The 14524-nt window shown below is 38.5% G+C and overlaps 3 protein-coding genes across 3 annotated transcripts; 2 read left to right on the top strand and 1 right to left on the bottom strand.

Annotated features, from left to right (window-relative positions):
• Nucleotides 1-6313: 6313 nt before the first annotated feature.
• LOC113337505 lies at nucleotides 6314-8466 on the bottom strand. The gene is made up of 2 exons (XM_026583176.1): nucleotides 7790-8466; nucleotides 6314-7689 (listed from the first exon to the last, which is right to left on the bottom strand). The coding sequence occupies exons 1-2, from the start codon at nucleotides 8250-8252 to the stop codon at nucleotides 7652-7654; spliced, it is 501 nt and encodes a 166-aa protein (XP_026438961.1). The 5' UTR covers nucleotides 8253-8466; the 3' UTR covers nucleotides 6314-7651.
• A 2933-nt stretch (nucleotides 8467-11399) lies between these two features.
• On the top strand, nucleotides 11400-12068 carry LOC113337537 (dehydration-responsive element-binding protein 1D-like). The gene has a single exon (XM_026583200.1). The coding sequence runs from the start codon at nucleotides 11400-11402 to the stop codon at nucleotides 12066-12068; it is 669 nt and encodes a 222-aa protein (XP_026438985.1).
• A 1263-nt stretch (nucleotides 12069-13331) lies between these two features.
• LOC113337536 lies at nucleotides 13332-14006 on the top strand. The gene has a single exon (XM_026583199.1). It carries the CDS (start codon nucleotides 13332-13334, stop codon nucleotides 14004-14006), a length of 675 nt encoding a protein of 224 aa, XP_026438984.1.
• Nucleotides 14007-14524: the final 518 nt, after the last annotated feature.

Genomic DNA, 14524 nt, shown 5'->3' with positions numbered 1-14524 from the left:
GACTCACCCTACAAAAACAGAGGCTATGATGGTGCATCAATATTGCTGAAGCACACGTGTATTTTCCGGACTCACCCGACAAAAACAGAGGCTATGATGTTGCATCAATATGAGTTTGTTTTGTCGTAAAACAACTTCACAACTCAGAAGAGACAAACTCCAATCAAGGAATTCGACGGCAAGATAAGATGCAGGTCAGCAATATGTAAAAGATATTACGATGTTTGACACCGTCCTGAAAGTCGAAATAACAACTACTCCTTCATATAAGTTCAGATGACACCCCCTGGCCAAATACAAGAGCAACATGAGCACTCCAGATTGCATTTCTTGCATAACGAATGACACATATGTCAGTTGGACGACAAAATTAGTCACATGATCAATCGATCTCAGCATGTACACCAACCATATGATCAGTTACTTTCTATGACTTTGTTTGCTAACAACAAAAGGGAATAAAATTAATGAAGATGGAAGCAAGACATAACACCTAACAAAATCTATAGTATGAGAAATCATGATGCAGATACTGCCATATCTCAAACAACAATCTACCACAGACAAGCAGATCAATACTCATTCAAAACTATGCAGCAAACAAAAAGTTAAATTTTACCGGAGAAGCTCCATAATCTCGACAAACAACTTCAGGATAAGGAAACCAATATAATAAGCAAAGATAATCCAGAATATACAAACTGCCATATATCACATATAGGTAGAGAACCAAAAGTGCTCCACAATGTATAATGAGAAAAGTAAGTTAAAACTCTCAGTGACCGATGCAATTCTCCGTCTTTAAACACCAAGCTGGCTACTATCATCGGCGAAAACTAGAGGCTTAGAGCTAACTATGCTATGGCAAAACAAATCATTCAATTATCAAAACCACTAGAACAATAATGGAGCAAAAAAAACCACGAAAACCATCAATAAAAACTACAAATCATTTACCTCCCAATCAACCACGACATTATTCACATAAACTAATCCTGGGGTTAGTCATAACACGAGTCCTGAAGACAGATTATCCTTTTTACTTTAAAGTAAGTTTTGCATCAATATTGTCTGCCTTGCATCATATTGCACAAGTCAATATCTCATCATATCGAGCTAGTGGAGTAGTCAGGTTGGACTAAAACAAAAACAAACGTATTAGAAACTAAACCAGAAACACACTTCATGATTAAATAATAACGATTATGAAACCGTCTTTTACAACCTTAGTAATATCTTCTCCTCTTCTATTGAAAGTAATACCTTAAAAAAGTTATATTACATTCTACTACTAGATGAAATTGGTTTCATCCTGAGCATTTTCACGAAAGAAAGTTATATCAATGAGTGATCTATATGAAACTGATTTCATCGTGAGTATTTTGACGAAAACACAATTATATCACAGACTATAACTAGATGAAACCAGTTTCATCCTAGTATAACATGGATGAAACCAATTTCAGGTCAATCCAAAATAGGACGATACTGGTTTCATCCTAGTATAACATGGATAAAAACAATTTCAGGTCAATCCAGAACTACAACTAGATGAAATTGGTTTCATCCTGAGTATTTTCACGAAATAAAGTTATATCAATCAGTGATCTATATGAAACTGGTTTCATCGTGAGTATTTTGACGAAAACACAATTATATCACAGATTATAACTAGATGAAACCAGTTTCATCCTAGTATAACATGGATGAAACCAATTTCAGGTCAATCCAAAACAGGACGATACTGGTTTCATCCTAGTATAACATGGATAAAAACAATTTAAAACACAATTATATCACAGACTATAACTAGATGAAACCAGTTTCATCCTAGTATAACATGGATGAAACCAATTTCAGGTCAATCCAAAACAGGATGATACTGGTTTCATCCTAGTATAACATGGATAAAAACAATTTCAGGTCAATCCAGAACAGATGAAACCAATTTTCATGTTACTATCAAACATTGATGAAATCAATTTCAAAACAAACTAATTCGCTAATTTCATCATCACTGTCATTGTGGAAGGAAAATCGAGAGAATTAAGGTAGTTAACGCCTAAACACCAGTTCCATCCGTGTTTACACAAGAAGAAAAAAACAGAATGAAATTTCACGCATAAAAATGATTCATTTCAGAAAATTAAGGTAGTTAACATCAATTCATGTGAAATTGATGAGTTCGGTTAATAAAACATGAAAAAAATATTAGGATCGAGAAACTTACCAGTGAATTAATTTGAGAACTCTAATTTTGGTTGGAAGAGAAAACCCTAATTTTGCTTTGAATGAATTTGAGAACTCTCCATTTAATTAGGGTTGCCGTTGTTTTTGTGGTGGTGGTGATATCAATGTCGACGATGATGTTGATGTTTGCGGTGGTGGAGGAAGGTGGTGGTGTTGGTTGTAGTTGTTGTAGATGTTGATGGTGGTGGTTGTAGTATTGTCGATGGTGGTGCTGATAGATCTGGTTATAGAGATGGATAAACACGATGTTGTCGACGGCGTTGGTGTTTTCTGGTAGTAGAGATGGTGGTGGTGGTGTCGATGTCGGTGGTGGAGAAATTTGATGTCTGTCGATGGTGATATTTGGTGTTTCTGGTAGTGGAGATGGGATTAACGGAGGTGGAAGAAGATGAAGGCGTTGGTGGTTTTGTTGAAGAGAGAAGAGGAACGAGTTAAGGTTTTGGTGGACGTGGCAGGGTAGTTGTGTCCATTTCAATCAAAATATTCTTTTGGTCATTTAACCCAGACGAAATCTCTACCCGTCCATTTGGCCCAGAAAACACCCATTTTGGCTATATAGTCCATTTTCTCTTTTTTTTTATCAGACAGCTGGGATTCCTTAGCGGCTTAGCCTCTTACCTCGTGCTAACTCATCAAGATGTTCATTCCGCCGCAGCGCCACTGCCAAAGACGCCAAAAGAGCTTCCAAAAGTTCATTAGCGACGTTTATGACCATGAGGCCTTGTACTATATGCCAGCCCTGGTTGTAAATCTCAGTTTTTTTTTTTTTTTTTTTTTTTTTTTTTTTTTATTTCGACTATTTTGGACCACTACTGTACGGACTACGCAGAGAAAGATATTACAATTTCCAAATATATATACTAAATTTTGTGATTTGTAGTGGCCTGGATGATACCTAATTAATATGCTCTCTCGGTCGGACCACTTTTTGAGGTACGGAGAGAGTTTTATATAATAAAGATAAATATCTATGCAACCAACTTTTAGGTCGGTAGGCATAGTTGAACTATGATCATCACAGCCACTTGTGTAATGTTTATTATACATCAAAACATAGTTTTGTGTATTCAAAACATTTCACCTTGATTTCGGGCAAAAGTTTACGCAAGAAGATAATAGATAAGTCTGTTCTGAAACTTCACTATTTGGCGGAGACTAATAATGGTGTTCTTCCACTAACAATAATACACTTTTTAGATTTCAGTTCGTACCATATAAATTACATGCATAGATACTAATCGAATTGAATATGACCCTCCTTTTAGAAAATCTGCTTGTGCTGCAACTTAGATGAGAACTTTAGAGTTCCTCCAGAAATTCAGTTCCCAAATCTTCAAACTCAACCAAGTTACTGTGATCTATGGATGATGATGGTAAAGATCTTGATCTAATTACTTCTCTGGCTTTGTTTTTCTTACTGCTCGTTTTCTTCTTCAAAGAGTGACACTTTTTAAGAGCTAAAACAGGTGAAGACCCGTCTTCGAAACCAATATGTTTGATATCTTTCAAAGAATCACGTACACGTTCAGCCGAAAAATTAAGAACGGCCATGGATCCTCTCATTGAAAATGCAGCTTGATCATAAGCTAAAGCAGCTGCTTCGGCACTATCGAATGTTCCAAGCCAAACTCTAACTCCATTTCTGGTAGAATCTCTTATTTCCGCTGCGAATTTCCCCCACGGTCTTCTTCTAACACCTCTATAAGCCTTTTCCTTTGTCTGGACATTCTCTTCTTCTTCTTCTTCTTCTTCTTCTTCTTCTTCTTCTTCTTTAATACAAAGCTTATTTGAAACTATACTACTATCTTCTTCTTCCACTATTTCTTGCTTAATAATATGATTGGCTTCCGCTAAAACATTAAACAATAACATTTCTTCCGAATCGTTTTCATTGAAAGGCAACGCTTTTTGATCGGAAATAAATCTATCGTCGACCCATGAAAATTGTTGTTCCGGGGAACCTGTTGTCATCGAAGATGATAAGGGTGAAAATTCAAAGAACTGTGATTGAACAAATGATGAATCTATATTGCTTTTATTTTATTTTTTCTGGGTTTTCTTTGTTAGTCTGTAGAATTTTCCAGCAGTGTCGACACTCGACATCTAAATTTGGGTTTGGATATTTTGATGAGTCTAAGTCAGACCTTTAAGTTATATATTGCCAAAATAACAGGTGATGAATTAATTTTGATAATAATTGTAGCATCGTACTGTCCATAAATGGAAAGAAAAGTTAAAACTTAGTAAAAGTTTTTACTGTAGGTTTGTGGAAAAAGAGGATTTGACTCATTTGATCTTATCATAAATTCCTGATTATTACCTACAATTAATTCGAATAATTACTACTACTCCGCCAGTAATTTGAATAACTACTAGTTATAATCAGGCATTCAAAGAAAATTGCTGCCTGGTCACGGTCAGGTTAAGTCTGGATCGACTAATTTGAATCATTAGTTATTATCAGACACGTGTTGAAAGAACATGGTGGCCTGGTCATGGTCAGGTTAAGTCAAGATTGACTTCATTACTTTTCTTCCCGGCAAGATCTACCTGCTAATAACATGTATCTGTATGTGTATCGGACGTCAGAGAGAGTTGAACTGTAACCGTGCAAACAACACGTGAGAGTGGTGGATGTGTAGACTGGTTCTAACAGAATTGAGTCGAGAGATAGGGGAGCTATATAAACCCTGTCCTGTGTCTGTATAAACAATCTTTTCTAATCAATCAATTGATAAACCATAAGCAATGTAGACATCAGATTTCTCTGTGTTACTATGGTATCATCGAGGAGGGAAGCTTAACTGCGTCGATCCTTGGACCTGACCTGTAATTTCATCACCACAACCACCATTAAATCGATCTTCTTCTGCTGCTACTTCTATTCTTCATCAATTTTTGCTGCTGCTTCATCCAAAGTCGATTTCTCAGATCTAATTAGGTTCGTAATTGACTAATTATCAAAGATCTATTATATTTTTCCATTATTACAGTTGTTCATGAAGTTTGATTGGAGATTCATGGAGTATTTGGTATGGAGTATGTTCTTGGAGGTTTTTTTGGTCGAAATTAAGGTTTTGTTTTGATACCTGCTACGTCGTCAAGAGGATTAAGCATGTATTTTGAAACTAAAAGTTAGTTTTATGGTCTGAGCTCTTGGTTATTTCAATTTCCTGTTTGGTGTTTGGATTGAAATCTCTTGCCTCATCAACTATCATCTGAGTCTTTGATGGTAATCTCCAACTTTATCTTTAGATTACTTTGGTTTTAACCTCATGTGTTCAGATTCTACATCACTACCTCAACAACAAACAATTATGTCTCCAAAAGCTGTTTTCATCATAACTAGCTTGTGGCAACTAGTTTTTTAATCAAGTCCTACTTGTGCTGATACCTGGTGCTTTTAAATCTGAACATGCCTATCTCTACTACACCTTGTCTAGTTTAGAGAGAAGCTTAATGTTGTTCCATTTGAAAGTGAGGAGAATTTCTTCTTAAATCACAGATGAGTATTAATGAGTGTATAAAGTGAGTGTTTGCTGCACTTTAGGTGCTTAGATTGCTTATTATCAATTCATCTCATTGGTTCTAGTTTTGGCATAGTCCACATCATGTGAGAGATCACGAGTGAGTTGGTTTGCGAGTTTAATGATGAAACTGAAGATGTTGTTCTGGGATTGAAATTGGTGAGATATATAAGTACAAGTTGATGTTCTCCTTGATGAGTCTGCACTCAATTCTGAGTGTAGCCTGGTTTCCTTTATCTTTTATCTTTTTCAGTTACTTTTCCTTTCCTTTAGTGCATAATAATGGGTACTCTCATGAGTACTGCAATAAGGTTCTTCAACAGTTGCAATAAGTTGTTGTTTGATGGATATTAGTTACAGACTTACAGTTCCTGGATAATACATCGTGATTCAGCTAAGTGGTAACATGTTGGAGGAGAATGCTTTGGTGCTTAATTTTTCTTCTACAGTAGGATTTATAGTGGTCTTCAGATCTGTATTTTCATCTTTTGTCTCTATTGGTTGCGTTGGTTCTATGAATGTTGTACTAGTGCTGAGCATGAACTTGTCTTTCGAGTACTGGTGATGGTGTGTACTTCATATTTCTTTATCATTCAGATTCTACGTTGCAGAGACCAATACTGTTGTGAGTGACTGAATATTATAAAAGGCAGTTTCATTCTTATCTTGCAAACGTACAAGCTATTTGTGCACAAAATTCAATGATCTGGATTAATGCTTTTAAAAGCTACTACTGAGAGAATTTTCAATACACTAAACCAATTCTTTATGGTTTGTTGTCTTAATTATCTGCTCCAACTGTTGCTACCTGGAGGCTACGCCAACTACTACTACAACATTAAGTGCACCTCATTTTCACCTGCTATATTACTTCTTAGTTGCAAAATGTACTACTGACTCAACTGATGTTGTTTCTTGCTACCTTCTACGGCTTTCTATGGACTGCAACATCACCTATCTCTCATTATGGCCTTGAACAGCTGACTACTCTGTCCTACAGTGCATAGCTACAAGATTAGGCTTCTCATCTACTTACCATTTTCCCAGTTAAGGACGAGGATATCAGCTGGCCTTAGATCTTTGTCGTCATCTGACAGAAGCCCCAGAGAAACTTCCTTGCGCGCAGGTACACTAGCTTTGTAACAAATGTCAGCAACTATATCACGTACAAAGTCATGTCAAAACTTAACCCTAACATCCTTAGCACAGTGAAGTGCATGATCTCCATAAATATCCATAGGCTTGTTACAGCTAGAGCATGAACCATTCTTAACAAACAAAGGGATACCCAATCGGTAGCAAAGGACAGCCCTGAACTGTCTCGGCCCGAGGCATTGGTTAAGACCACTAATAGGAATTTCCAATAAATAATCTTGAGCATGCTTAACTTGGTTACACTGCCATAAAATGGAATCTCTAGCAGACAAAGAAATTCTGTAGAGCCAACTGATAAGCATGACCTTTCTTTGTTGGGAAAAGGTCACCAAGGATCGCCTTTTGCACTGAAGCCGTCTGACACTGAGAAGCAATGTAACAGTAGGCTTGGGCGTCTGCCATGGTGTATATACCAAAGCCACCATCTTTGATAGGCAAGGTAGGTAATCTCTGTTGTAAAGGCCCAAATCCTGAGCCATCACCAGTGATAAGGAGCCTCAAGTACTTGAGCAAATGATCGTCAAAGATCTCAGTAGCTTGCTGAAGAGCAGCAGGATTGGTAGTGCGCAATGCAAAATATAATCTAGAAACACCCGTACAATTGCGAAGTAATAGCATCTCGCTTTGAGGATCCTTGAGTTTTTTGATGGCGATCATAAGTTGAACAGTCTTGTTCACTCGACTCAGCAGCATATCACTAATAAAGTTCAAATCCAAACTCACAGGACCACCCAAAAGTTTAACACCATTAGACGGTCTACCAACATCAGGCGGGAAAACACCATCATCAATATTTCTGGGATCAATAGAAGGCTAAAAAACTTCCGTTTTCTTAATATTGAGATGTAAACCTCTACCTGGGCCTTCAGTTTCAATAATGTGCAGAGCCTTAGACACCTCAAGCGTATCGCCAATGATTGTACCATCATCAATGTACCAGGCGTGCAAGTCGAGTTTACAGCTAGAAGCAATATTCTTCACTAGAGGGTGAAGAGTCAAAGCAAACAACAAAGGACCAAGAGGGTCACCCTGTTGAACTCCGAGGGCAGACGACAAAATATATTGGTCGTAGTAGAGTTTAGCAGGACGCATATAACAAAATTCTACCCAACGAGAAATACCTGGACAACGAAGACGAACCTCCTTGATGAGCTGAGACCTGCTCACCATGTTGAACGCGTTAGAGAAGTCAATAAGCAGCATTAACATCTTGTCCGAGTGACCTTTCAACTCAAGGAGACTATTTACAGCATGTAAAATACTTTCCCCTCCGGCAGAAACACCAACTCCAAATTGGGAATCTCCTAAGTAAGAAGTCATATCCTTCCCAACAGAAAAAGCATCCACCTTAGAAACCAATCTGCGCCAAACCGTGCCAACTGCAATAGGCCGAAGACCACCTCCAGGCTTGAGTAATGGTGTTAAGGGCGCGCTAGCAATGAACTATCCCAACTCCGCAGGGCATTTTCCAGCCAACCAAAGATTGACAACTCCTGTAATCGAAACGAGTAAGATGTCTGCGACAGCAACAACAACCCCACTCATCGCATCAACTAAATATTACACCCGCAAACTGTCTCGTTCACATGATGTACCCTTGGGAAAACTCTTAACGGCCCCCAAGACTGCTCGACAATCCACAATAATTGGGTCCGCAGTAATATCATTGCAAGGAACAGCTGGAGGAGGCGCTACAGGGTGCTTATCTTGCAATTCCAAGAAGGTCTGTTCATTGCAAGGAGCCACACCACCTGAAGAGAGCACTCTAATAGGAGCGCCAAAATGGCCGCAACTTATTTTTCTTCGGCACGCTGTTAAATTGGCCAAACTTTGCTTCTTCTCATCAGTTTTCCTAGGCCGGACTGGGGTCTGTAGCATCTTGTCCACCAAAACATGACACCCGTTGGGCTCCCTCCAAACAGATAAGGCATTGTTTATAGCTGCCACTTGAAGGCGTTTACGCTTACCTGATTTCGCCTCGGCTGCGTTCTTGGGCCTGTAAAGTGCTAACATGCAAATAGGGAGCAAAATAAGCTGTATCCAGGCATTCACGTTATCTGGATTGGCGATAACCTTGTCGAGGCAGCATTTCAAAGCTCTCGAAAAAGATAGTCGACACTGGTGGGGGATACAAGTTACAGTCTGGAACTGCCGTAGGAGTACAGAGTTGAGCACCTCGGTGGAAAGGGAGCAAGCAGACTCTGCAACAACATTTACGTCGTTCCCCTCAGAAGCCACAGTAACCTCTGAAAATCCCGGCCCAACAGCGCTGCTCTCAGCTGAGAAGTCTAACCCGTGAAAAAGAAAATCAGCACCTTCACCATTGAAAGGTCCAGCAACTATATCTCCATGAATCGAACCTTCCTTCCCTTTGCAAGATATCCTCCAGGCATGTAGACGTAAACATCTGCAACACACCCACATCCGTAAGCTGATAAGCATCTTCTCTCAGGCGTGACGAATGTGCTGTGATTTGGCCATTAAGTCTCTTCATAATTCCTTGCTGTTATCAGAAGAGAAATGTCTATCATGGAGATGTTTAATGATAGACCCCTTAAACATATCTCCTGCCTTTTAATCCGTCCAGACATCCATGGAATCCCTTGAAGGGGCAATGACCTGTTGTCATTACCTGTTGCTTCTTCTGTGGGAGGTGAAGGAGAGGCTGACGACGATATCAGGGGAGGTGAAGAAGTCAACCGGCTACGGGAAGAATCTCTAGTTGATCTTGCCATGAAGGTCGCTGGCGAACACTAAGAAAAAAAGGGTACTGAAGAACCCTAAAATTGAAAATCGAAAGGCAATCCCTAGAAAAAAATAAAAGAAAAACAACAAAGAAATCTATGCAGCCGAGGAAGCAAAACTGGAAAAATGAAAGAACGTGGAAAAGAAATCAAAAAGAAGAAAATTCATGCTGAATCCGTAGAACAAAACTGGCTTTCCAAGACAGAGAAGTCGCCGGAGAGAAGCATGGCCGGTCTTTTCAAAATTTTCAATAATAAAATCCTTTATAATAATTAAAAAATAATACGAAGAAAGGGATAGGTTTTTCGACTTTTGTTAGTTTGTGCCACGTATCAAATCTTTTGATCAATCGTCTAAAATGACATACGGTTTAATTGATGGGCTAGATTTAGATATTTTGATTCCATGATTAAAATCATTTCATTTCTAGAAATGGATGGGTCAGATCCGGAAAAAAGTTAAAAAGTGAGTGAGGGTGTCCCATTCAGCAGTCACAACCCAAAAACAGACCATCCTAGGACGAAAAATAGTGAAATTATTTCAGGGAATAATTGGTTCATCCAATGTACTCGATCTCCGCTGTCTCGGCTGAGAATTCGCCTGGGTTTCCAGTCTCAACGAGAAGATTCATACAATCTCGGCGATCCAAGATTTTAATAGGAATTTTTGCCTAACTCGATCGGTTACAGCCTGACTCCCTCTAACTCGCCGTGATCTTAACTAAAATATTCCTTGACTTTATCCGTCTCCGCCTGACTCGGTACACATATAATTATAGGGAGTGTAAAATTTAAAGTCACTTCCAGATTTGACCGAGTTACCCGGGTGTCTTTGTGGGGACCGAGACGTAACTATGATTCACGACATTGGTCCCAACACAAAATAACAATTGGTGTGGGCGAATGGTTTTGGGTTATCTATTTAATGATATTTGCATGTACGGATGACAATTTTTTATTAGGCACTGAAAAAAATTGCTCAATGGTTAAATGTTCGCTCATCCGAAGTGGCGTTGTTAAGATTACAGATTAGAATGGGCAAAGCAGAAAAAATATCTTAAAAGTAAAGTATGAATAAAAGTACAAATCCATAAAAGTTTATTTAAAAATCCGATACAGGTGTTGGTCCAGATTTGGGACATGACGTGACACGATTTAAAAGGTGAAGAGGAGACCGACACAATCTTCACCTCGCTACATTGAAATTGGTAACGAGATGAAGATGGATATGATCAAAAATTTGGATTGTCTTAGATTTGACTCATGATAATTGTCCGGTTTAAAAATCTACATCAATATAATCTTTTAAGAGCTAGTTGACAGATGGGGCAATCGCCCAACCTACTCTTGCTTGTCTCCACCCCGGCTCATAGATTCCCAGTTTCCAAATATCTTGAAAATCTCGATGTATTTTTATGGTAATTTTTGTATCGAAAATGACTGCCGCCAGATGAATATAAGAAACTTACCAAAAATATAATATCAATGTCTTTGTCGTATAAACTTATTTCCATATACCAGCAGCCGTTCGTGGGGTCTTAGCGGTTTTCCATATCTCCTTCCCCCTCTATAAGTAAACCTCCTAACTCTCTTCGTCTTTCAAACTCATCTCAGTTCCTCTTCTCTGAGTCTAGCTCCTAAGTTCCAATTTCAATCGAAGTGAGCTTGCTCACTATTTTACAAAATCACACACTTTCACTACTACTTAATGGACTCACCGAGAATGAATCTTGGAAACTTGCATGAGTATTCGTCTTCATCGGACATGGAGGAAACTCTCCAGAATTCAGTATCAGCACAGCCATCAGTGTCGCATAAGAAAAAGGCAGGGAGAAAGAAGTTTAAGGAAACTAGACACCCAACTTACAGAGGAGTAAGGGAAAGGAAAAATGATAAATGGGTTTGTGAAATTAGAGAACCCAATAGCAAATCAAGAATTTGGCTTGGTACTCATTCTACCCCTGAAATGGCAGCTAGAGCTCACGACGTTGCTGCATTAGCTCTCCGAGGGGATTTGGCCCCGTTGAACTTTGAAGATTCTTTATGGCTGTTACATCGTGCGAAGTCATCGTCCCGCAAAGATATTCAGTGTGCCGCTGCCGAAGCTGCTCACGCTTTCCCACTCCGTTGTTACCCTAAACCATCTTCAATTCCGAATAAATGGCCTCATGGTGTTACGTCTAGACTATCTAGACTGGTTGAAGAGGCCGAGAAAGCTTCCAATAATTCATCGAGTCCGGCCACGTTTTATGATGATGAGGCATTGTATTACATGCCAGCACTGATTGCCAGCATGGCAGAAGGTATGTTACTTGATCCACCACAAGAGGGTTACTATTTTGGTGACGTGGACTGCAACATGAACTCCGGTTTATGGACTGATACAAGTTGATTAAGTCATTTTGGAGCACTACTATATGGAGAAAAGATATGTCGGTTTTTATATAGTGATTTGTACATCATATTTAGACTTTTGGGTAACATTTTTGTAGTTATTACCACTTCTTTTAGTATTTTTCATTGTTTTTTCTGCATTTGACAGTGAATATATGTTTCCTGAATTATGAACTTTAATGGTATAAGAAGTTTTGAATAGACAAGGTGCTAAAAGAAAAAAAAATCAAAATCAAACCAAACCAAACATTCTTCACACAACGCACCTCTCCAAAATTGTGACACAAGATCATTACTTTCCCCCCCTAAAATCAGTACTGGTAAACGTCGAAGAAGCAAAAGAGAGTACATAAACAACCCATCTCTGGCTAACATAAACTACGAAGAAGTTTTCCCCTTTATCTTCTTTTCTTTCTTGAATTGCTTTATTGTTTTTCTTCTAGGGAGTGTAAGACCAAAAATGGTACTAGATACTTAGACATATAGTCATATACACAGAGTGAAGAAAGACTCTCTAACTTTGGTTGCTGACCATGTTGCACAGACAGATGGACCGACTGCGTTTAAGAACGGGCAACCAACTAGTTTTCTTTTTTTCTTTTTCTTTTTCTTTTTCTTTTCTTTTCTTTTCTTTTCTTTTCTTTTCAACTTGGGGCAGCAAGTAAATTATTACTATGAATCCATTTTCCTCGGTCACTAAATCGGATTGACTCACCATCTCTCTTTTCGAAATTTTCTCATCTGATCTTGTTTTTCTCCCTCTGCATGTTCTAATTACAACCTCTTTAACTATCCGGCTTATTTTAATGGTTAATTTAATGAAACTTTTCTTTTTTTTCAACTAGGTACTAGTCTTGGTGCGGAAGAATTGCCCGAGGATTGGAGTGGTTTTGCCTAGTTTTCTTGCAATCTCTTCGGAATGGCTCATATGGCTCTCCGCTCGATTACAACATGGCACGCGTGTTTTTCTTTATCACCCTTTTGGTTTAAATACTTGCAGATTATATTAATCATCTTTGGTATCATCTACCCGTGGTATTGTTTTAGGGTTTCGATGCAAACCAGCAGTGTTTTAATTAATCAAAACATTATTTTATGGTCATGTAAGAACTCTACTTACAGGTGTAGAACATTCACAGCCCAAACCAGAGGCAAAAGCTTATTAATGTTGGTTTTTCACCTCGTTCTTTCCTCCCTTTTAGTATCTTATTCCCTATGGTTTTTCTTCATGGACAACGAGCTTACTCTAGTCCAAAAGAAAATGGAAGGTACTTCGATAACTGAAAGATTGAGAGCTTTAAGGGAACCACAGATATCAACAGAGGATCTTTTACAGGGAGCTGAGCAATTTAAGTATAGTTTTTTAAGCAAGCTTTATAGCTCAAAGTCATATTCTGTTAGTGAACTTGATAAAGAGTTAAGAAAACTCTGGCCGAAAAGCAAAGACATTTTTATCAAAAGAGAAGAAAATGACTGCTTCCTTGTAAAGTTTCACACAACTGAGGAGTATTATATTGTTATTAAGTTCAAACCCTGGTTTCTAGAAGGTGACTTGTTTGCACTTGAGCCTTGGAACCCAAAGATTCCAAAAAGTCTAGTGGATTTAACTAAAGTTCTGCTGTGGATTCGTTTATACAACTTGCAACCTGGATTTGCTTACCCAAACATAATTAGAAGCATTGTTTCTCCAATGGGTGATGTGAAAGAACTTGATCTACCAGAATGTATTGTTGCAAAAGGTAAAGTTCAAAAAGCTCTGGTGTTGTTGGATGTTAGAGATCCTCTTAGAAGGGGCTTCTGGGTTAAGAATGCTGCAGATGAGGATGTATGGATAAGATTGTTTTATGAAAAACAGCCTTTTAATCTGTGTGGTTTCTGCTACACCATTGATCATAAGGAGACGGAGTGTGAGATCATTGCATCCTATTTGCTTTAGCAGCAACGAGGACATCTATCATCAGTTTCAATACTTGATCCCCCTTCTTGGACAAACCCAGATAACAGATCAAAAAGACATGCAAATGTGGATCCGCACGGTACCTCTTCTGCTTCTATTGATAAGACAGATCTGACTCAATTAGTGGAAAATAAAGGTTTGAGTGGAGATCAGACTATGATGATTACCTCCTCAAGCATGCATGCAGATCCAACAAACATTCTGGCGGTGCAATTTAATATGGAGTTGTCAAAGGATGCAGTTATATATTCTACAGGAACAGGATGCAGACAACAACCTCAGAAATATTCCTTTGTCTTCTTCTCCTTCAGTAACGGTGGTTGGCTGCAACTCTCAAGGTATGTTAGAGGTTTTTACTAATACTGCCAAACAGACAAACCGGTTAGGATGTACACAGGGCAAGAGAATCAGACTTGAGGAAGGTGGTCCAAGTAATTCTAAAAATGATTTTAAACATATGGATCACAATATTGGGAACAATAACTTATTAGGAGGTC

This window comes from Papaver somniferum, unplaced genomic scaffold (genome assembly GCF_003573695.1).
Source record: "Papaver somniferum cultivar HN1 unplaced genomic scaffold, ASM357369v1 unplaced-scaffold_160, whole genome shotgun sequence".
In the NCBI taxonomy this organism is placed as follows: domain Eukaryota; kingdom Viridiplantae; phylum Streptophyta; class Magnoliopsida; order Ranunculales; family Papaveraceae; genus Papaver; species Papaver somniferum.
The sequence above is the reverse complement of the archived record's forward strand: the minus strand, read 5'-3'. Positions and strand labels throughout refer to the sequence as shown.